Source organism: Saccostrea echinata, unplaced genomic scaffold, assembly GCF_033153115.1.
Source record: "Saccostrea echinata isolate AGI-Se365-2 ecotype Australia unplaced genomic scaffold, CSIRO_AGI_Sech_v1 ptg000034l, whole genome shotgun sequence".
In the NCBI taxonomy this organism is placed as follows: Eukaryota; Metazoa; Mollusca; class Bivalvia; order Ostreida; family Ostreidae; genus Saccostrea; species Saccostrea echinata.
Window position 1 is genome coordinate 4872140 of NW_026889783.1, and position 23296 is coordinate 4895435.

General features: G+C 35.8%; 1 protein-coding gene across 1 annotated transcript; it reads left to right on the top strand.

Moving 5' to 3' along the window:
* The first annotated feature begins 235 nt into the window (after positions 1-235).
* On the top strand, positions 236-22372 carry LOC133199607 (uncharacterized). Its single transcript, XM_061335451.1, has 23 exons — positions 236-398; positions 2063-2108; positions 2213-2352; positions 2641-2729; positions 3857-3926; positions 4192-4313; positions 4424-4556; positions 4742-5020; positions 5390-5472; positions 6746-6875; positions 7077-7219; positions 7343-7535; positions 11662-12302; positions 12662-12784; positions 12884-12971; positions 13286-13406; positions 13897-14146; positions 14231-14354; positions 15082-15298; positions 15421-15585; positions 15695-15827; positions 15938-16019; positions 19230-22372. Exons 1-23 carry the CDS (start codon positions 276-278, stop codon positions 21009-21011), a joined length of 5277 nt encoding a protein of 1758 aa, XP_061191435.1. The 5' UTR covers positions 236-275; the 3' UTR covers positions 21012-22372.
* The last annotated feature ends 924 nt before the right edge of the window (positions 22373-23296 follow it).

Here is a 23296-nt window from a genome sequence, read left to right on the forward strand (position 1 = left end):
GTCAATAATTGGGTTTTCCTTCATGTACAAACATTGAGCATTAAATAATAAAGAAAATTATCTATTTTTTTTAAATATATGTATATGTACAAGGAGAGCATGATAGTTTGCATAGATGAAGCTGTTTGTGTATTAATCACGATTTGCTCCCACTGTATTTACTTTTACATCATTACCTGGAGCATCTGATATTAGGAATCGGGATCGGTATTCACTACTTACAAATAAAGCCGGTTCCGCCATATTGGTTGTGGCACGTTGATTTTTAGAAAGGCATGGCACACTTCAACCCCCCTCAAATACAGGACAATCCCAATGGATGGGGTCCTTGTGCAATTCCAGATCAATTTAAAGATCTTCCGTATCAACCTTTTTCTAAAGGAGATCGTCTAGGAAAGGTGAATTATTGAAACTAGTCTGAAAGTCCATATGGTACTGCTGTGTTTCTGTGTCACATTACAGTCATTTAGGGTATTCCGAATCACCTTCTACGTTTTGAATGAAAACGATTTTATTTAACGATTTTAAGAAGTTTAATATGTTGACGGTGCGACCGGTGGGGCGAGCGCAGTTGTTCACTTAATTTTACTGTTATAATTGTAACTTAGGAAAGGAGAAATGCATGAAGAAAACATATGGCTGGACCGGGGATAGAACCCGGGACCCCTGTATTACTAGTCAGGTGCTCTAACCACTGAGCTATGCAGGCCGATATCCACGGTCCGTAAAGCCCGAACTTCTACATTCCTCCCTCCTTAAACAGTCTTCGACCTTGAAGACACAAGTTCTAGGGCCCTGCCAGGAATTACTAATTTACATATAACATAACCTGAATGTGGCCTTCCACACTAGCCACCAAATGTAGTAGGAAAGGAGAAATGCAGGAAGAAAACGTATGGCTGGGCCAGGAATCGAACCCGGGACCCCTGCATTACTAAAGTAGTCAGGTGCTCTAACCACTGAGCTATCCAGGCCGTTGTCCACGGCTCCTAAAGCCCGAACTTCTACATTTCTCCCACATTAAACAGTCTTCGACCTCGAAGAGTTAGACACAAGTTCTAGGACCCTGTCAGGAATTACTAATTTACCCATACATTGTAACCTGAATAAGCCCCCCCCCCCCCCCCCCCCATTGGCCACCAGATGTAGTAGGAAAGGAGAAATGCATGAAGAAAACATATGGCTGGACTGGGAATCAAACCCGGGACCTCTGTATTACTAGTCAGGTGCTCTAACCACTGAGCTATCCAGGCCGATGTCCACAGTCAGCAAAGCCCGAACTTCTACATAACAATCACACAGTATTTATTGTGTTTGCAAGGAAAGGATCTATTCAGTTGAAAGAACTTGTATCCGATCCTTTGGATACATTATACTATAAAATGTGTTCATATCAAATCGATCAAATCTGCATCTTTTAAAGTGGCTTTATAGTCATCATTTAAAATATAGAAAGATATAAAACCTAGAGATTCATGCAACAATGCTGTTATTACTTAAAGAAAAAAATTGAGACTGGAAGATAAAGATATGGATATTTCAAGAAATGACATGAAAAAAATACTTTCAAATTTGGTATTAATGTATGAATCTGGGGGGAAAAAGTTATATACACAGGATCATATAGACTCTTATCATACATATCACATAGATTTCTTATACAGTATTTACATGAATTATATTCTTAGCTAGAAAAAAAATGCATATGCACCCCCCTATCATTATTATATATTTACACACACATATTGTATATATACTTTTTTCTCTAAGTGCCATTTTCACTAAGTGCTGTTTTCACCAGATGCCATTTTCACTAGGTACTGTTTGAACTGTAATTCACGCCTTCATGCATATATCAGCTGTGTATTAATTGTGTTAATTAGTTTTATGTTATTAATGTTCATGACTGTATGCTGACATGGTAATTGTCAATTGAATTGATATTTAGAGAAATATGAATCAATAACGTGCTACAACATTGCAAAGAAACATGTTGGATGACTGTTAATGCAGTAACGGTTAGTCAGTTAATACCAGTGAACTTTGCTTAATGATTTTGTAGGTGTCTGATTGGACTGGAGCTACATACCAAGACAAGAGACATCTAGGCAAGTAAATATAATCAAAGCATTCAACAGACAAAGTAAGAAATGTTCTTTATAGGTGTTTCTATTGCTGAAACCTCAATGAAAATTGCTTTTTTGATCAATAGGGAAATACTCCTCTGCATTTGGTGGTGGTGCCAGCCAGTATGCTTATTATCATGACGAAGATGAGAACAGCTTCCAATTGGTGGACACCTCAAAGATCCAGAAGCCCCAGTACCAGAGAGGCCGCAGAGTGTTCCAACAGGTGAGGACTCCTATAGATATTTACCTGTTTATCTGTGACACCCATTGAAGATTGATTTGTTATATATTTACTTGTTTATCTGTGACACCCATTGAAAATTGATTTGTTTTAAGAATTTTGTGTCTCTTAGATACAATACTGTAAAAGAATAAGAGGGAGGTCTAGAGAGACAAGAATTTTTTTTTGCATTGAGAGAATTAATGTTCTTGACACAACAGCATATTTTCTGATAAATACTAGTAATTACTTCAATTTTGATTTATTTTATAAATTTTATTTGAACTGAAGAACAAACAGAGAAGAGAACGAGAGAGGAGACAACAGCAAAACCAGGCCAACATGCAGGTGCTCTCCAAGACACAGAAAAGTAGAGAGAGGTAAAGAGAAAGTGGTAATCAGACATAATAGAGTGGAGAGAGGTAAAATGAAAGTGGTAATCAGACATAGGAGAATGGAGAGAGGTAAAATGCAAGTGGTAATCAGACATAGGAGAGTGGAGAAAGGTAAAATGAAAGTGGTAATCAGATATAGGAGAGTGGAGAGAGGTAAAATGGAAGGGGTAATCAGACATAGTAGAGTGGAGAGAGGTAAAATGGAAGGGGTAATCAGACATAGTAGAGTGGAGAGAGGTAAAATGAATGTGGTAATCAGACATAGGAGAGTGGAGAGAGGTAAAATGCAAGTGGTAATCAGACATAGGAGAGTGGAGAAAGGTAAAATGAAAGTGGTAATCAGACATAGGAGAGTGGAGAGAGGTAAAATGGAAGGGGTAATCAGACATAGGAGAGTGGAGAAAGGTAAAATGAAAGTGGTAATCAGACATAGGAGAGTGGAGAGAGGTAAAATGGAAGGGGTAATCAGACATAGTAGAGTGGAGAAAGGTAAAATGGAAGGGGTAATCAGACATAGGAGAGTGGAGAGAGGTAAAATTGAAGGGGGTAATCAGACAGAGAGTGGAGGGAGGTAAAATACAAGAGGTAATCAGACATAGGAGAGTGGAGAGAGGCAAAATGGAAGGGGTAATCAGACATAGGAGAGTGGAGAGAGGTAAAATTGAAGGGGGTAATCAGACATAGGAGAGTGGAGAGAGGTAAAATGAAAGGGGTAATCAGACAAAGGAGAGTGGAGGGAGGTAAAATGCAAGAGGTAGTCAGACATAGGAGAGTGGAGAGAGGTAAAATGGAAGGGGTAATCAGACATAGTAGAGTGGAGAGAGGTAAAATGCAAGAGGTAATCAGACATAGGAGAGTGGAGAGAGGCAAAATGCAAGAGGTAATCAGACATAGGAGAGTGGAGAGAGGTAAAATGGAAGGGGTAATCAGGCAAGGGAGAGAGGTAAAATGCTAGTGGTAATCAGAGAGAGAGGAGAAGAGAGAGGTAAAGTGAATGTGGTAATCAGAAAAGTGGAGAATTTCCATCTTACACATATCTTACACATGAAGAGGCTGTTTGGTTATCACTGACCTTCACAGTAAGAGACAGGAATGATGTTTTCTTATTTCAGAGATAGGCAGAGGCAGCTGAGGAAGTGGCAAAAACAATTTGGAAAACAAATGCAGGAAAACAGAAACAAGGTAATTTTTGGTCGGTTTAAGAGCTTTTAAACTTCTGTTCATGTTGTTTGTAAACAGTCCAACTCTTAAGTTAAGTTTACTCTCTTACTTGTGTTCAGCAATAATGGTGTTGATTGAAGCAAAAGTCTTTTTTCTAACATTGAGCATACATTTTGAATAATCATATGTGTACATTGTAGTTGATCAAGAAGAATAATGTATGCATTTCTTCAGCAAATTTCTCCATGAATTCCACTTTCAGTAGAATCTTGTGGGTTGTTTGTAGGCTCCGTTAAAACACAGAGATGCCTCAGTTCAGGTCAAGGACAACTGGGAAGTGGTTGAGGAGATGGATTTCCCACGACTGACCAAGCTCAGTCTGCCGACCGTAGATGATGCCGTAGATCTGTAAGTCAAAGATTGGCAGTAAATCAAGCTTAAAATGACCTAGATTTTATACGAAATGTAAGTCTCTGAAGTATTTGAAAACGTATTTTTAAAACATGATGCAAAAACAGGTTGAAGTGTGGCAGTATGGAGTATTATGACAAGCAGTATGATAGAGTGTCAACAAAGAATGAGAAACGAATGAAGAGGATTGACAGAGTGTTCCACAAAGTGACCACCACTGATGACCCCATCATCAGACAGGTTCAGTGAAATCCATATTGTGTTGTGCATCATCATATGATTAACAAACATGTAAACGGAAACTTAATGAATAAAAATGACTGTTATGGGAAAAGTTTTTATAAAAAAATCATAAATCAGGAACTACTTTATAAATAAATAATCTGTTTATAAACACTAATTTTTATGAGTAATCATTTCAACAGCTTGCTAAATCCAGTGGCAATGTGTTTGCCACAGATGCGATCCTTGCTACCCTGATGTGCTGCACAAGATCTGTGTACTCCTGGGATATCATTGTACAGAGGGTAGGGAACAAGCTGTTCTTTGACAAGAGAGATGATTCTGAGTTTGACCTGCTGTCCGTGAGTGAGACGGCCACCGAACCACCGCAAGATGAAGGGAACAGCATTAATTCCCCTCGTAACCTTGCCCTGGAAGCTACCTTCATCAATCACAACTTTTCTCAGCAAGTTCTCCGAATGGTGTGTTTCTGTTTACATGCTAAATGCATTTAGTCGAAAAATATTGCAAAATTATTCAAAGATTTTTAATTAGAACTGAAATATAAACATGGAATACTGTAGATTCCTTATTTTACGCGAGTACTTAATATCGTGAAATGGGCCTTAGACGACAAATCGTGAGAAGTGTAATTTGCGAGTGGATGCTTGATTAAGATATTTTATATGGATTTCAGTACCACAAAAATTGAAGCGAGTAATTTTATTTCGCGAGTGGTTCTTTTCGCGTAATTACGCGATAATTAATTCCTAGCATATATTTAGGAATCTACAGTAAAACGAGGTGAAAGTAATAGCACTTAAAAATTTCAAATGTTTTCATTCATTCAGGGAGATGAAAAGTACAGCTTTGAGAAAACCAATCCTTTTGTTCAGAAAGACGAAGCATCCAATATAGCATCTGTAGGATATAGGTAAATTTTTAATCTACATATACTATTCTGCATAAGGCCAAAAATAAAATTAGCTTTGTTTGGCGTTGCCGGCCGACTCACATAAATCGGTGCGGTCCGAAGAATTTTTTCAACAGATACTGATCATAATTTTTATTTCGTTATATTCATCCGGATTTAGGTGTTTGTACGTTTGTGTAATATAAACAGAATGGGAAAGAATCATGTAAACGCTTGATTGATCAAACAGTTTTCATTTATAAGCGTCTATGTGATGTTGAATTAATGCGTATCACGAATCCAAGCATGGCTGTCGAAAGCGGTAAAATGTAAACTCGGTATAACAGAAGTTGATGGCATGACCCTCTGTGGTAATGTGGTTTTAAAAGTAAACTGATGAATAAGATATACCACTTCGAAATAGAAATTTCATGGTACAATGTCCTGTCCAATTTGCTAGTCTAGCTGCCATGCTTGGATTCGTGCACATGATTCGAATTTACAAAAATTTAATGTCAGTGATTTTTAATACTACATATATTAAAGGTTTAAATCTAATAGGGTTTGAAAATCAATGACAAATCTGAGAATCAATTCAGACTGTGGTTGTTGTTAAACTATCGGAAACCCACGGCGTTCGGATACTAACAACATGTACCATTTCTGAAATTTAAATAAAAAAAATATTTTCCCTACCTACCGACCCAAACGTATAAAGACTAAGTCGGCAACGCCAAACCAACAATATTTTAATTGTGGCCTAATACATATTATACCCCCCACGGGGGAGGGGGGTGTATAGTGATGAGGGTGTCCAACTGTCCGTTAGGCTTTGGGTTACACATCTCTTATCCGCAACTCCTCTTATATCACTGAATAAAATTTAATGATACTTTCACAGAATCTTTATTTTATAGTGCCAATGTGACCTCCTATTTTACTTTTTGATCGGACATATATTTTGGGTTTCCAATAGCGAAACATAGACACTGCCAGTTTTCCTACAAACTTGAGGGGTACCCATCTCTTATCTGCAACTCCTCGTATATCCACGAACAAAATTTAATGATACTTTCACAGAATATTTATTACATAGTGCCATTGTGCACCTCTTATTTTACTTTCTGATTGGACACTTATTTTGGGTCTCCCAGAGCAAAACATGGACTTTACCATTATAAAGATATGGGAGGCTAGGGGTATCATTTTGTGAGCTCAGTGCTCACAGCACCTAGTTTTACTATAGATTTGATGAATTCATAGTGTTATTGTGGGTATTTTATTTATTATACAGGTATCGTAAATTTCAACTAGGAAATGACATTGAGTTAATATGTCGCTGTGAACATGATGCAGTATTGATGGGTCCCAATGGAGAACTCCAGTTCATTAACATCAAAACGCTTAATGAGTGGGACTCAAGAGTAATGATGTTTTCTTTATTCCTAAAAATAAGACATATTAATTGAATTATGTGTCTATCAAATATAATTTTTGTGTAAAAAGTAAAACTGCACTTTGGTGAGATCCAAAAGAAAGGAAAAAAAATGATGTTTAGAAAAATTACAGATATGTATGAATTAATGTCTTTTGCAATTTCTATTATTACATGCTTTGAATTGTAGTATAGTGGAGGTGTGGACTGGAGAAGTCGCCTTGACAACCAGAGAGGGGCTGTGTTGGCTACGGAGCTGAAAAACAACAGCTGTAAGCTCGCCAAGTGGACAGTCTGCTCACTACTGGCTGGATCAGATCAGATTAAATTTGGGTCAGTTCTTAAAATTATTGCAAGATTTTAAATTGATATTGATCTCAAATGTGCAGAGACAATTACCATGTAATAAATAAAAAATGCATGAAAAAATGGTGAATGATTAGAAATGTTTTGTAGCTATGTTTCGAGAGTACATCACAGAGACACCAGTAAACATGTGATTCTGGGAACTCAGCAGTTTAAGCCTACAGAGTTTGCAAATCAGATAAATCTTAACATGGAGAATGCCTGGGGAGTACTGAGGTGTATTATAGATACCTGTATGAAACTGAAAGAAGGAAAATATCTCATCATGAAGGACCCTAACAAGGTCTGAATCTCACTTGTTCTATTGTTGTATACTTAAGTGTGAATTTCCAAATGAAAACTTTGACCATGGCAATATACCGTCATAAACAATACTTATGTCAAGAAACATCTTCAGTTCTTCCCTTGTTTTGCATGAGAATTAGGAAACATTAATGCATTTGTATTATTAAAAAACATTAATACGTGTATTTCTACTGAGAATTAACAAACATTAATACGTGTATTTCTACTGAAAATTAACAAACATTACGGTAATACATGTATTCTTTCTGAGAATTAGTAAACATCAATATGTGTATATTGTATTTTTACTGAGAATTAACAAACATTAACATGTGTATTTCTACACCTTTCAGCCTGTGATGAGAATCTATGACATACCTGATGACACCTTTGAGTCTGATGAAGAAGAAGATGATGATGAGGATGATGAAGACGATGATGATGATGAGAGTACTGATGATGATGATGGTATGTAATTATATCAATGAATTCATCTATTACTGCTCAAAATTACTATCGGGTAATTCATACAAAACCCTAAAATTTAGTAAAAATAAATAAGCATTCCTTGCTTATTTTAAAATATGTTGAATAAGTTGGTCCTGAGCTTTAATTTGTTATTTTAAAGTCTATGTTCTGTTATAATTGTGATTAATTTACATCAGTGTTGTATGTACCTTTGAGTTAAGAGTTTGGACTTCAGAGATGTGTTAAACTCTATAATCTCTTTCTCTCTTAGATGACAAGAAGTGAAGACCAGCATATAACTTAATTTTATATCCCTTGGAATATGGAGTGGAAGGTGACATAAAAGGACAATAGCTGCATCAAATCTATTTATTTTCTCTTAGTGCTGATATTTTGTTGAAGAAAAGTATTAGAGTGTATTTTTTAAACCTGGTATGTACTAAAAGATCAAGTGACTTTGGTATTCAACATCTCAAAATTAACAGCCTTGGAAACTGATGTTCAGCACCATTAATTACAACAACCATGTACACATATAAAATTAAATATCAATAAAATGATTAATACACACTGTAACAGTCTGAATTTTGTTTTGTTTTATTTGAGGACAGAAAAATGATCTATTTTGATAGTTTGCATAGATGAAGCTGTTTTAATCACGATATGCTCCCATTATATAACCCCAAACTTTTTTGCTTTTTCATTCAATTACCTGGAGCATATCTGAAATGCAAAACATAATAAAAATATTTCTCATGCAAACATTAACTTGGATACCATTTGGCAGTCAGCCAGGTTTGATCGCCAGTGGCCAGATGGCTCGATAGAGCACCTGACTAGTGATTCAGTAGTCTGGGTTGTAACCCTGGTCTGGTCCATCTCATTTTCTCTTTGTCTGGTCCACTATACTTTTTCTCCTTTCCTGTTACATTTGGTGCTGTGCAATTCCATGGAAGTGACAAGTGAAAGACTTGCAATTGAGGAGCCTGGATTGGTTTCTTCACAGGCAAAGATCTTTAAGGAGGAACGTGGCAGTCAGAAGGATTCAATCGCCAGTGGCTCAGTTGGTAGAGCATCTAGCTAGTAATTCAGAGGGCTTGGGTTCAAATTCTGGTCAGGTCTGTCTCATTTTTCAGCTTGCTGGTTTCATTAATGCTGTCCCTTGCCCAGGAAGTGATGTGAAAGACCTTCCAGGGAAGTATCTGGGTCTATATCTCTTGGGCCAAAGACCTTTAAGGAGGGAGGAATGTGGTGGTCAGAAGGGTTCAATCACCAGTGGCCAGGTAGCTCAGTTGGTAGAGCACCTGACTAGTGATTCAGGGTGCCCGGGTTTGAGTCCTGCTATTATCCGTCACATTTTTCTCCTCACTGGTTTATGTACAGTGAAATATGCATTATCACATAAGAAGCATAAGCTTATATACATGTACATTCCAATCTGATTGCTTTATCACTGTCTTATCATAAATAAATGAATATATTTGAGGTTGGTTTTACTATTTTGGAGGGAGATGGTAGAGTACATTCAATCTCCTCACCTCACCTATCCTCTTCATCCCCATGTTGTCATTGTGTGAATTCAAGTTTGAGGAAGTCATGAGTTGACCCCTTGAAGTTAATTAAGCTGGAGCCATCATCGTCATCATTTATTTGGTATCATGTCATCATATATAAAACAAATACACAGTTATACATAATCTTTTGAAAGATAATATTTGGGAAACAAAAAAAATATAGTTTATGGAATGTAAAGGAGATAAATTTAGTATATATTTTACCATTTTGTTTTGACATTTTGTAATTTCTTTTTCAAACACTTTGTCAAACGTGCATACCAAGCACAGCAGGCATAATTTAAATGACATTGTACAAGAGCAGAACATAGAAATTAACATTTTACTTCTAATAATCCAAAAAAACAAGCTTGTATGTATAAAAAAACACAGCCTGTTGTTAACTTTTTGTACAATGGACTCAATAATAAATTGATCAATAAAAACTCTAGATATCCATAGAATGTATTGTATTAGTTTGTTGTCCATTACACTCAGTGTGAAAGTCTTCAACACTTGTAAGCTTCTTTCTTGATCCACATAAAATACATTCAGTTTTTCCCAGGTGTAGAGATAACTTATCTACTAGCCAATTTGAACATTGTTTTAAAACAGTAAATTAATTATTCATATTTTATATGAATCATGACCCTCTGGGATTGGATGAGACATTCATGTTTTATATACATGAATATTTAATCCACGTATACAATGTATTGGGAATATGAAAGAGAGAAGGCACTTAATTATTGAAGAACAGCATGGTTAAAATATACTCAGGTGAACATTGTGGCCCATGGACCTCTTGCTTTCCTAGATTCCCGACCCCACCCCATCCCCCTTTGGAAATAGTCTGTGGTGCATTTATAGTTATATACATAAATGTTTAATGTACTTTTCATATTATAATTATGATAATCATAAATGAAAACCATTAATTATTATAGGCGGCAGATAGTCGAATAATTCAAGGAACGATTTAATTGCCGTGAATTCCGTCGCCATTTTCCGAGAAAGATGACGCCACGATAAAAAGAACAGAGTATTTGTGTAATTCCTTATAAATCCAGAGTGAAACAGGTAAATCAACTACCCCTACAATAATGAAATTTCATTTATTAACGCCTGCTTTGTTTGTTTTTTTCTACATATTAAGTGCTTCTTAGTTAATGGACTCGTGCCACAAATTAATGACTTCACATGCCATGGGGTTACAGAAAAAAAAACAATTTTTGAAGATAAAAATCATATATATGTAGCCAGTTGAAATTGCATCATGTTATCATGTTGATTTATTCATATTTTATATAGAATACAAGACTTAAATTATTTATTTCAAAATCTTATCATCGCTAGCTATTAGGGTTCCGATTCGATCCACTCCACTCATCAAAAGGATTCGTGAGAATTTGGGCGGATCAGAAACCCTTGGCTAGCGAAGATGAATCTTAATGAATAATGAAAAATCAATTAATGAGTTATTGTGCATGACTTACTGAGTTATTGCCAATATAAAATTGAATTATGTCATTTTTAAAAATAAAACATGCCAATGGCTCTGTGTAAAGCTTCAAGTGGCATGCGAGAATGATAATGAAAAGAAAGGGGGTTAGTAATTTTGTTGTATATAGCCCAAATTTTTGTAGGTCTTCCCTAGGTCTTCAATTACCTGTAGGTCTTCAATTAGGTAGGCCGGTTAGTATGTCCGTAATTTGTAATCCCAACCAGACTCCCCCCCCCCCCCCCCCCCCCCCCGCTAGATATGGTAAGAATCTGAGAGAACCAGTAATGAACTTCCATAAATGAGAGAGGCTCAGACACTAGCACAGGCAAATAGGTAAAATATACAGCAAGTATTGCAGCCTCACAGTTCTGTTTCTTATTTTTGCATTTAGGCCTTGTTCCTAGCAATTACAGCAGTATATATAGTTTTTAATAGCTTATTTGACAATGGAGTGAGGATTACATTTACACTGTCTATTTTTCACTATTTGATAGAACCTTGGTCAGAGTCCTAGTTCAACTGAAAAAAAATTCCAATTATGGTATATAATATAATATTTTGAAATTATTACAGTTTTCTGGTTTCTGTTTTTTTGGCAGCTGGGAGTAAATATGAATCAGTATCCAGCTGGACTAGTTCCCATGATGGTTCCTCAGCCATACATGATGGCTGTGCGATTACCACAAGGAGTGCAGCCCCAACGAGCCCAGACTGCTCTTGGACAGACAGCATTAAGCCAAGCTGCATTAGGAACAGCAGCATTAGGCCAGGCTGGTATCATGAGTCAAGCAGCTTTAGGACAGACAGCCTTAAACCAAACAGCTCTGAGTCAAAGTGCTATGGGACAAACAGCAGTCAGTCCAGCTCTCATGGCACAGGCTGCAATGGGACAAACAGCCCTGGGTCAGACAGCCTTAGGACAGACAGCATTAGGACAAAATGCACTTGGCCATATTCCTCTAAGTCAAGCAGCATTGGGTCAGGCAGCTCTGGGGCAAAGTATGTATGGACAAACAGCTTTAGGTGGGGCAACAGCTCTAGGCCATTCAGCATTCCTTCCTGGTTTACCCATAGCAGCAGCTGCAGCTCAGAGGTTTGCCGCTGCTCCGTCTCCTGGTGGTTTGCAGGCATTGTCCTTGACCTCAGCAGCTCAAGGTCTTACTCCCCAGCATCAGATGTTACAGTTGGACCCCAATGCTGCACTCAAGCTTGCTTATGCAGATGGTGGACGAGCAGCAAGGTGAAGATTACATTAAAACAATTAGATAACAACAAAAAAATAATTTTTTTTTCTGATCTTTTAATTCACATGAGTATTTGTAAATGCTTGATTTTAAACTACAGTTGAACTTCGGTATCTCGAACATGGATATCTCGAATACCATGGATATGTCGAAGTGATTTTGAAGTCCCAACTGCTTATTCCTTAAATATTTTACCCGGTATATCTCAAATCCTCGGTTATCTCGAAGTAGTTTCTCTGTCCCTTCGAGTTCAAGATTACGAGGTTTGACTGTACACATAATTTCATAATAATTTTGAACTTTGAATCGGTTTTCTGTTTATAAAGTTAAAATAGTAAGCATAATAATATTTCAGTCTAGCCAGTATGTATGGGATGGGAGAAGTGGTTCAACAAGCAGAGCCAGAAAATTCTGAGAAGTCTATTGTGATGTTAGATGACTACAATAGTGACCTCCACCTTGTATTGGATGATGATGGGTGTGTACATGTAAAGTGATACATTCTTTATTATGCTTTCTATTCTAGATCTCATTCTATTGTAAGCTTCATATAAAATATCTTCTTTATACATGACAGGTATGGTGCTCGTCCCTTAAATGATCCAGCGGCATTCTGTTTTTGTTGGGCTGGTGTCAAGGCCACTCATGGAGTGTACCGGGGCAAGGTCAGTTTGCTAGTATTTCCCATTGTTTAGTTATGGTATCTTATAAATGCAGATATGTATAAAAAAATATATTTTAAGACTAATCATCTTGCAAATTCTTGCAATAAAAAAAATATGAAGCTGATTTCAAGGCCTTTTAGAGAAAAACAGTTATACTGATTTTCATACCTACATGTATTTAAATAATGTCAAGAAATAATTACAGTGGATAATGTTGATAATGTTGATTTTCAGTGGGTAATGTTGATTTTCAGTGGGTAATGTTGATTTTCAGTGGACAATGTTGATTATCAGTGGGTAATGTTAATTTTCAGGCCTATTATGAGATACAAGTCACAGAACACCAGCAGACAGATTTTGGTTCTGACCACCAGGAGAAAGATCCACACATTATCAGGGTGGGCTGGTCCCTGGAGGAGTGCTCTCTACAGCTAGGTATAACCTTGTTACGTTTCCCTCGAACCAAAAATCACTTTATCACATGTACAGAAGTGATCTTAATTTGCTAAAATAGTAGAAAACTAGTTGTAATATCACACCTTTGTTTTAAATCTTTTTCCTTTTATTTAAACCAAATTAACATCTTTTCACCCACTTCTATCATCCTGTAGAAAAAAGGAAATGTCTAGCATGATTAGAATTTTCAAACCAAGCTTAGCTTCTGCTGACCGCATCCTCAGCCCCCCCCTCCCCCCCCCCCCCTCCCCCCCCTTTTCACCATTGGAGTCAGATTTTTTTTTATAAAAAGTGAATCCAAAAAAGTCTTTCAGAGAGATTCTTCAAGAAACACCAATGTTTTTATGCCTCATATTAGATATACATGTATCTGGATTGATGCCTATGATTAGTGAAGAAGAAACATGCTTGTAATACAATAACGAGAATTTAATAGCATATCTTGCTCTACTCAAAACTTATTTTGTAGGAGAGGAGCCATATTCTTATGGATATGGAGGGACAGGAAAGTTTTCACAGAACAATAAGTTTACTAGTTATGGGGAGAAGTTTGGACAGGGAGATGTGATTGGTGCATTACTAGATATGGACAGTCAACCACCCACAATCTCGTACATGAAAAATGGCCAATGGCTAGGAGTAGCTCACACACTGCATGGCTTTACTCCAGGCATCAAAGAGAAGGCACTTTTTCCACATATACTGACAAAGAACTCAAGGTAAATATATTTCACGACAAATTTGTTTCTCTTCTTTTCATTTTAGTGAGAAAAAAATTTGATAACAATTTTTATCATGTATAGGTTTCGCATGAACCTTGGACAAGAAGGGACTTGGTATCCACCCCCTCAGGGCTACAACTATGTGCAGCAGGTTCCAGAAAAAGTGAAAAGTATGGATTCTCCAGAGAAAAAGAATGAATGTGAGGTGAGTTTTAAAGAAGAAGGGTGTAGCATGTTCCTACTGGTTTTACTAAATTGCTTGGAAGACATAAATCAAAATTTATACATATTTTTTTTTTTCTAATGAATAAGCTAAATACTGTTTACTGATGTATAGAAAAAGTACATATAGGCCAGGTGTCCTTTTATGAGATGACTAGGAAAAATTTCTGGAGCTGCTTCAAAATGAGTACTTATTTTGATTGGGAAGGGGGGGGGGGATTGTGCAGATACGACCATTACCATACCTCTCCCTTAGAAATGTATAAGTGAGCACATTTCCTCTGAGTGCTTAATTTTAACATTTGAAATTCACATATATTGAACATGTCCTCAACAAATGATATGGAATTTTACTAATTAATGAATTCATGATTAATTAAGACATGAGTACTTTCACAGTGGAATCATCATTGTTTGTGGGGAACCAATGTTTGTGGAATTTGTGCATGACCCTTACCCATGAATTTGCATACCCAACCACAAACCGTGTGAAAGTATCAATTCATTGAATCATCTGTATATATACTGAAGAAATTGCATCCCCAGAAACCAGTAAATATTTGGTTGCCTTTGAACATTGACCCCCATGAATTAAAATGATTCCACAGTATGCAAGTATGAACACCACAAGTTGTCTCCCTGCCCTACCAAGCAGTAGTCCATAGAAAAAATGTACTGTACTATAGATGAAAATGACTTCTGATTTGTAGATGATTATGATAATTGGTTTACCTGGTGCTGGAAAGACAACTCTGGCAGAAAACATGAAAAAGAGTTATCCTGAGAAACGGTATAACATCATAGGCACAGATACCCTCATAGACAAAATGAAAGTCATGGGGCTTCCCAGAAAAAACAATTACAATGGTCGATGGGAAGTTCTTATAGATAAAGCCACAAAAGCTCTCAACAAACTCTTTGAAATAGGTAAGGGTGAATTATGCAATCATTTGTAATACATTTGTAGTATATAATCTCCAAGAACAGTGAAATTACAATTTGAAACTGTCTATTGCCTGATGATATAGTTACATATCTTGCTTGAACAGCAAAGAGTAAGAACAGAAACTACATATTGGATCAAACTAATGTATACCCATCAGCAAGGAAAAGGAAGATGAAAAACTTTAATGGCTTTTTCCGGAGAGCAATGATATTGCAGCCAGATGATGCTGAATTGATGAGGAGATCTGAGAAACGTACAACAGAAGATGGTGTGTATTTGGATGTTTTAATCAAGATTTTTTTTTTTGAACTCTAAATAGTGCCAGATTAATGTATTTATTTCACCAGACTGTGTAAAAGTCCTTTGAAATTTTGCAGGAAAATTTGTACCAGAGTCTGCAGTACTAGAGATGAAGGCAAACTTTAAGTTACCTGATGATAATGATCCCCTGTTTGACAGCATTGAGTATGTGGAACTGCAAAAGAGGGATGTTCAGGAGCTAGTAGACAGGTTTTTGCCTTGTTTTCATTATAGAATTGAAAAGCATTCACAAAAGGCATTGTCGAACATTTTAGTTTGTACATAGAAACTGAGATCTGTAATATATGACACTTTTGTAGGTACAATAATGAGGGAGCTTCTAGAGGGGTGCCAGGTAGATTTGGACAGAAGCCTTTCCAGCCACCAGCTGACATGCGCCAGGTATTTATAAATATTATTACAGGGACAATACCACCTCCCCCACCTTATCTATGGTTAAAAAAATGAAAAGAGAGTATATATTTATAAAGAAGGTCTAAAGATATAGTTTTATTAAGTTGATTAACTGTTTTAAAATTGATTTTATTTATAGAAAGATCTGTATGGTTGCATATCTTTGAACAAAAAGAACAATTAATTTACATTTGATTTGTCTAGAACTAAAATTTATATATAGGTCATATACATATACAGGTGTATCATATTTATTTATTTAAAGAGATTTTAAAGATTGATAGATACTTATGCTTTAATTAAGACTCCATCTGCTTCTATACAACATGCCTAGCATCAATTGACCCTTTAACCTCTGAACCTTGGTGGTATTGTCCTAACCTTTCCTCAATCTTAATAATGCCTAATGATAAAAGCTTGACTGTATGACATTGTGTACCATAGTTTTTCAATTTAGTGAATACAAATATTGTCTCTTTCTCTACACTGTCGGTATGTCTGACACAGTAACCTGTGTATATTGTTTCATGTATTGCTGTGTTATGTGTAGAAAATTCATGTCAACAAACACCATTTTCAGGATTTCAGTCAATAATACTAACTTCAAACAGCTCCTTAAAGAGGTCCATCACACACACACAAACTGTGTTCCTTCCCCTTGTTTTTTTTCTACCATTATTGTAATGAATGGGATTTTATTTCATATTCTTGTTATACATTATTTCGCAGTTCTCTGCTTTGTTCCTTGTGCTTTGTCATTTGTATCTAGGTAACAATTGTCTAGATCAACAGGAGAGTACAGTGATACATCTATCATACTGTTTGTTTGACTTGTTTTCAGGGTTTTTATCTTTTTAGAAGACTTGCCCCAGTAGTGGCTTAATCCTATGAATTATACACATACACCCCCCTAAATAATCCTAGTTTTTAAGTTAAAACCCTATACTATGATAAATGTGAAATAAGCACCATGTGTATTCATTAATGAGTGGATATATTACTATCAGAAAACACTGAGGATAAAGTTACAGATTTGCTATAGAGAGAACTGAGAGCAAATTACACAAGTTTTCATTGAGACCTAGGTACATGTATCTAGCATATAAATTCATATTTGAAGTAGAAACAGAAAAAAGGACATTTTACAAAAGAAAAACTCAAGATTCATATTCAATGAAAATTCTAATATGCTATGTGAATCAGTATTTCATTTAAAAAAAATATCCAGAAAGTTACAAACATGTATTTCATCAGACAGTCCCTTTGTAAAAAGTCCATAAATGTAGCAAATAAATGATGCTTGATTTGTTTTATTTTATGATTTTCTAGGTTTATTTTTAATCATTGCTAGTTAATTTTGTCTAGAGAAAACTTTAATAAAGAAAATTATCTAGATGCAATACCTTAAGTTCAGCAATTGAATGTTTGAATTTTTTTTTCCATCAAAATATATTATTAAGAGCTAATGCCAAGTTTGATTAAAAATGAATGCATGGTGATAGCTTTCAAAGATGATAGGAAAAGGATTTTAATAATAATATTTAATGTTTTATTCCCTACTTTATGTTTTAATGGAATTAAAGTGTTTTTTTTAGTCATATGACTTGATTATTTTACAGGAAGTGACATAACAATTGCACATTTTGTTATTGATAATGTAGCCTCTGCACCTTCTTCCTGGCAGATGTAATACTGTAATAACATAGGGGAAAAATCACAAAGAATTTTATTGAGCATGAGTACATGAAGATTACCTTAACTTCTAACTTTATTTATTTTTGTTTTTTTTAATGTTTTATAAGAAAAACGTGTTTCTATGTAAATGTTTTGCATGAAAACTTAAACATGAATAACTGATAAACATACTTATATTTAAATGATAATTATAATGGATTTTATCTTAACCTAAATGCAATATACATGTATATATTAAAGATATATTATTTAAAAGTTTTAAAGAAATATTGAACAGAAACTTAAATGGTTTCTTATTAAAACATAGTGCTAAGGCTGTGTCCTAATACAATTTCTACTTTTAATGACTTCTATTTATAGATCTTATCTTGCTGCTCTTAATATTTCTCCTTTATGGTTTTTAACTTATATAATGATAGTAAACCAAAAAATATGTGTTCCTTTCCATTGTTACATTTTAATAAATCAGGTGTTTTAAAATATTAATATGTTTAAAGTTTAGCTTAAAAAGTTAAAGCAGATTCAAACATTTTATAATTGCTAATTCACATAATTAGATTTCCAGTGAAATGTTAATTTTTCATAGATATTATTTTATTTAAAAAAAAAAGGATAATAATGCATAAGAATGTGTCAAATAATTATTGTTTACAAGGTAATAAAGTTTTAAATCATTATAGTTATATTTTGGAAGTAAAAGAGTCCCAGCACTACTTTTGCCCATTAAGCAGTATGCATTGTGAAGAGATAGTTGTTGCTATTTGTTGTATCAGAATCGGGACAATTGTTGGAGGATTAAGACAGAAGGCTTTAGCAGGTCATTACCTGTGGTGATGGTGGAGGAATTGCATGACAGTTCTATGTATATATAGATAGAATTTTATCAACTAATCCCAATTTCAGGAGCAGTTGAATGTTTATGTTTTTATCTTTTATTTAACTTAAAGGCATTTATGAGTTGGATCATCCCAGATAAGAATTATTTTCATGAAGGTAAATAAGAAATATTAACTTGCTTTCCAAAGGTGTAGATGTTGTGACAGTTGATTCTTTCCCCTCCCAAAAAAAGCAGGTGTCTTTATGTGAATTTTAATGAAATATTCTGCATAGTGGACTTGATAAATGGCTTTATTGCTAGCTTAGAGGTGTAAATTGTTCAAAACCCAAGGGAAAAAAACAAGACTGAAATACAAGCTCTCTTTCTTAGGTGAGACATGGATATGTAAGTTGTGTAGAGATTGGACTAATTCCATGTTTATAGCAGCTGCAGTACTTTGTGTCTCTGTTGTTTCACTTTGATTACATTTAAAGATAAGATAGAATATTAAAATTAATGTAAAAAAAAAAATACTTGAGCTTAAATTTTGTAGTTGAATGTGTTTCAAAAATACTAGAAATATTTAATTATTTTCAAAAAAATTGAGTCTGATTTAGAGAAAGCACTGCAGCTGTTATCTGAATGCTAACCCCTGCACTTTGTAATGGAATATTTGTTTTATTCAGGGTGGCTCGTTTTCAAACCAAGCAAGTAATGCCCCTCCATTACCCCAAAATCAGTTTGGAGATCGATTTCAACAAAGCAACTACAGCCAAGATTATGGCCAACAAAGCAGAACCAGAGATTACGAGAGACAAGGCAAACATTCAGCTTCTGGTGGAAGGGATAGTGAACCTCCAGAAAAAAGGGGTAGGTTTGAAAACAGTGGGAATTCCAGTGCATTAGATTTACTCAAACAAGAGTATGAAGATGATGAACCATCACAACCACCAATGGCAGCTCTTATGCAAGTAAAAGAAATCAAACAGGAAGCTCAGTGGCCCAGAGGTGCTGCTCCTTTTGGAATTGATCCCCAGCAGTTAAACACACAAAGTCTATTAGGATTGCCACCCGGTCATCTTTTGGCTGGGCAGCCAGTAGCATTCGGTGGATCAAATCTTCAACTTATCAGTTCTGCAGGGCTGGCAGGAGCAGCTGAGAGAGCAACCGTTATTCCAGGTTATGGCCAGGCCTTTGCTCATGCTGCTGCAGCTCAACCAGACCTTGTAAAGGGTTTACAGGAGAAGAGAAATCTAGCAGAAGCTGCTATGAGGGCAGAGGCAGCTAATGCTCTTCTGGCACAGCAGACTGCAGCAAATCAGCAAGCACAGCTTGCTGAGACTTTGAAGAACTGGCAAAATCAAAATCAGCAACAAAGCAATAGCAGGCCTAATAGCCGTGGAGGCTATAATGATCAACAGGGACGAACACGTCCACATTCAAACCCCTCCCAAGGTTCTGGATATGGAAGGACAAATGCTCAGTATTCCTTTAATCCAAACCAATCAGCTAGAGATCAAAATAGACCTAGTAGTGCAGACCAGAGAGAAAGCTATGGTCAAGGGAAAAATAATCAATCTGGCAACTCTGGTGGTAGACTAAATTATGGCCAGGACTCAAATTCTAATGAATATGGTAGCTCAGATTTTGATAAATCCTCCTTGGACTCATCCCAAAATAATGACAAGCGAAGAAGAGAAAGGAAGAGACCCAGTAAATGGGACAATCCAGATGACAGTAACAGTAATGCAACAGCAGCAGCTGAAAGTGGTGTGAGTCAGGAAGTGATGGCCAAAGTTCAGGCAATTCAGCAAAGTATTCAGCGACAGCATGAGCAACAGGAGTCTCAAGCCACTGAGGGTGGTTCAGCAGGAGTGCCTTCAGATGAAGGCATCAAGCAGGAGAAATGGCCTGACGGTCAAGAAAATAATCAGTTCCCAGGGAACTTTGGTGGTCCCCCAGGTCCAAGAATGGATGGAGGTGGTTTCCCTCCTCAGCGTGGAGGATTCGGCGGACGGCCCCCAAGACCCATGATGGGAAGAGGTGGACCCCCTGGTCCAGGACAAAGACCTCCTCTACCATTCAGGCCACCAGGTCCGATGGGAGACAGATTTCCACGTCCAGATGGATTCCCACCAAGACCTGATGGATTTGGAGGTCCTCGTTTTGGAGGAAGGGGACCTCCTCCACCAGATCAAAGATTTGGAGGACCTGGAAGAGGTGGTCCACCTGGTCCTCCTCCTGGGGGACCTCCTGGACCCCCTCCTCCAGGTGGCCCACCTGGACCTCCACCTGGCCCTCATTTTAGACCTCGAGGTCCACCTGGTGATCAAGGAGGCATGAGAGGTGGGAGACCACCATTTGGAGGAAGAGGTCCACCTCCTTTTGGTGGAAGAGGAGGAGGAATGCCAATGAGACCACCACTTCCTAGAGGAGGACCACCTGGCGGAAGGTGGCCACGGCCTTAAATAAGTGTTGGGTTTTATGTTGTTGCTTTTACTCATGTCATCATGTAGGAGAATTAAATAGTTTTCAGCGTGGCTGTTTTTAATTTATGGGAGGTAAACAGGAGAATATTTTTTAAAATCTTTTTTTTTTCTTCAAATTCCTTCGTCATGAATTTTCAAAGCAAATACCAAAATTGTATAATATCCTACTACTTGACTAATCCATTGTAGAAAGATAATACATATACCATAGCAGATGTTCTTTTCAGCTTTTAACAGGAACATTTCTAAGAGTAAATTTAAGCTTTAGTCAAAAGTAATTATTAAATGGTATTTTTATAATTTGTCTAGCAAATGAATAAACAAGTGCTAATGTTATTTAAAAAGTAAAAAGCATTCAATTTATATGTAAAAACATGAAAAGTAAGAAATTTATGATTTCAAAGAACAGTACTTTTTTTGAGAAACAAATTAAGAAGTGTAAATTGTTTACAGCCTAGAATTCCTACATAGTGCTTAGTTATATGAATGATTTATCCTTTCAATGAATGATCATTGTATACCATTTTTGTCAATTCTTGAAAGTATAAGTTAATGATTTTAAAAGCTTCAGTAGAAGAAGGAGACATTTTATTTCAGGTACCCGGAATATGCTGTATAATTGTATTTCAGTGTGATGTTTAATTATTTAAAACTAGAATTTTGATTGAATTTTGCATATTACTATGAACCATGATTTGCACAGAATATAGAAAGGGGAATTCACTGTAGGAAAATCAGCTTAATCTTTACCTTGCTTCAATGAAAACTCAGCATCCTATTTCAGATGCTCTTTTGCATGTACAGGTTGTGGAATGAATATTTTGTCAATCAGTTTAAAAAGACCCAGAATCGTGTTTAGAAAAGGGCATCATTGATCTGTTTTTCTCTTTAGAAGAACATAGTTGAAGTTAAGCTAAGTTTTATGGTAATCTGTAAATTTATATCTATGAAGTTGATTTTAAAAATCTAGGTGTCTTTAGGAAGTGTTATTTTCATATAAATTTAGTATATAGAAGTGTTAGAAGCTTCATTTATAAAGTGAACATTGTTTTTTAACGTGTAGAAATATTATACTATATTAGTCATTTTCAGGTGTAACCCGTTCACACTACAAATAGCATGCTTTTTATTAACTGTATCATCGGGTCTTCTTTTATGTATAACCTCTGCAATTGTTGTATATAAAATGATTTCCATGTTTTGTGATGTCAATTTTGCATAAACTCAACCACTGTAGGTTTCATCATACCGAAGCTAGGTAAGCATTTTATTTCAGCTTCGATACACAAGGTGTCCTCCTCGTTCTTTTCAGCAGAATGAAGTAAATTTTATAAAATTTATGTCTTTGTTATTCTATGAATTTCAGGATCTCGGCAAATCTCGTGAAATACGAGATTATAAGTTGTTTCAAATTACCTTGATGTTCTTATTAATATGTGCTACTAATATAATCTACTGGAATGATATTCCATCAATTTACATTCATACAAATTCTAGCAAAGTTTATATGCACAGCTAGGGGCGTATATATATACGTCCCTTGAAAAACTGTTTAATATATGCATTTAGGCACTTTGCACAATTCAAAACATATTTGCTTAATTAATGCAATTTTCTGTCAGTAGATTTCTATAACGTTAGAAGCTGATAAGGGGCTATAACGTTAGAAGCTGATAAGGGGATATAATTTTTTGATAATGACAATTTAAGTATGATTAATGTAAAAGATACATATATTTTATGGTTAATAGTTATTTAATTTTCACACACAGAGGTCTAGTTTTGGATGTTGAGAAGGGGTGGGGGGATGTAAAATCTTACTAGTTAAGATCTCTTCGGAATGAATAACCTGATTGGACCAAGTTTGCGATCTGCTTTGTTTAAGGTGTTGTAAAATATGCTAATGGAGAGTTAATTGTTGATTACAATGTATTTTTTGCATTTATTGCCACCTATAAATGTACGTGCAATTGATGCACTGCTTGAATCTTTTGAAGATGGTATGAGAGACAAAACATGACACTTGGGAGACTTTTGATCAAGACGATTGGTATTTGTATTTTTTATCAGTTTTTTTTTTTTTTTTTTTTTGGAAAAATTAAATCGTTGTTTGGCAACCCCTAAATTAAGAATTAAGATATGAGAGCAGGGTACTGTTTAGCTCTAAACATTGATAAAAAATGGTTGGTTTGGGTTTTTTGTACCCTGCTTGAAAAGGGGGGGGGGGGTATTGTGATGGGGATGTACATCCGTCCGTTACGCTT

Bases quoted from the DNA above. Each gene is read 5' to 3' on its own strand.
- LOC133199607 (XM_061335451.1), top strand. From the start codon at position 276: ATGGCACACTTCAACCCCCCTCAAATACAGGACAATCCCAATGGATGG. The intron at 4,314-4,423 runs GTAAGTCAAAGA...ATGCAAAAACAG, and splicing joins GTAGATGATGCCGTAGATCT to GTTGAAGTGTGGCAGTATGG. The intron at 13,407-13,896 runs GTATAACCTTGT...CTTATTTTGTAG, and splicing joins GGAGTGCTCTCTACAGCTAG to GAGAGGAGCCATATTCTTAT.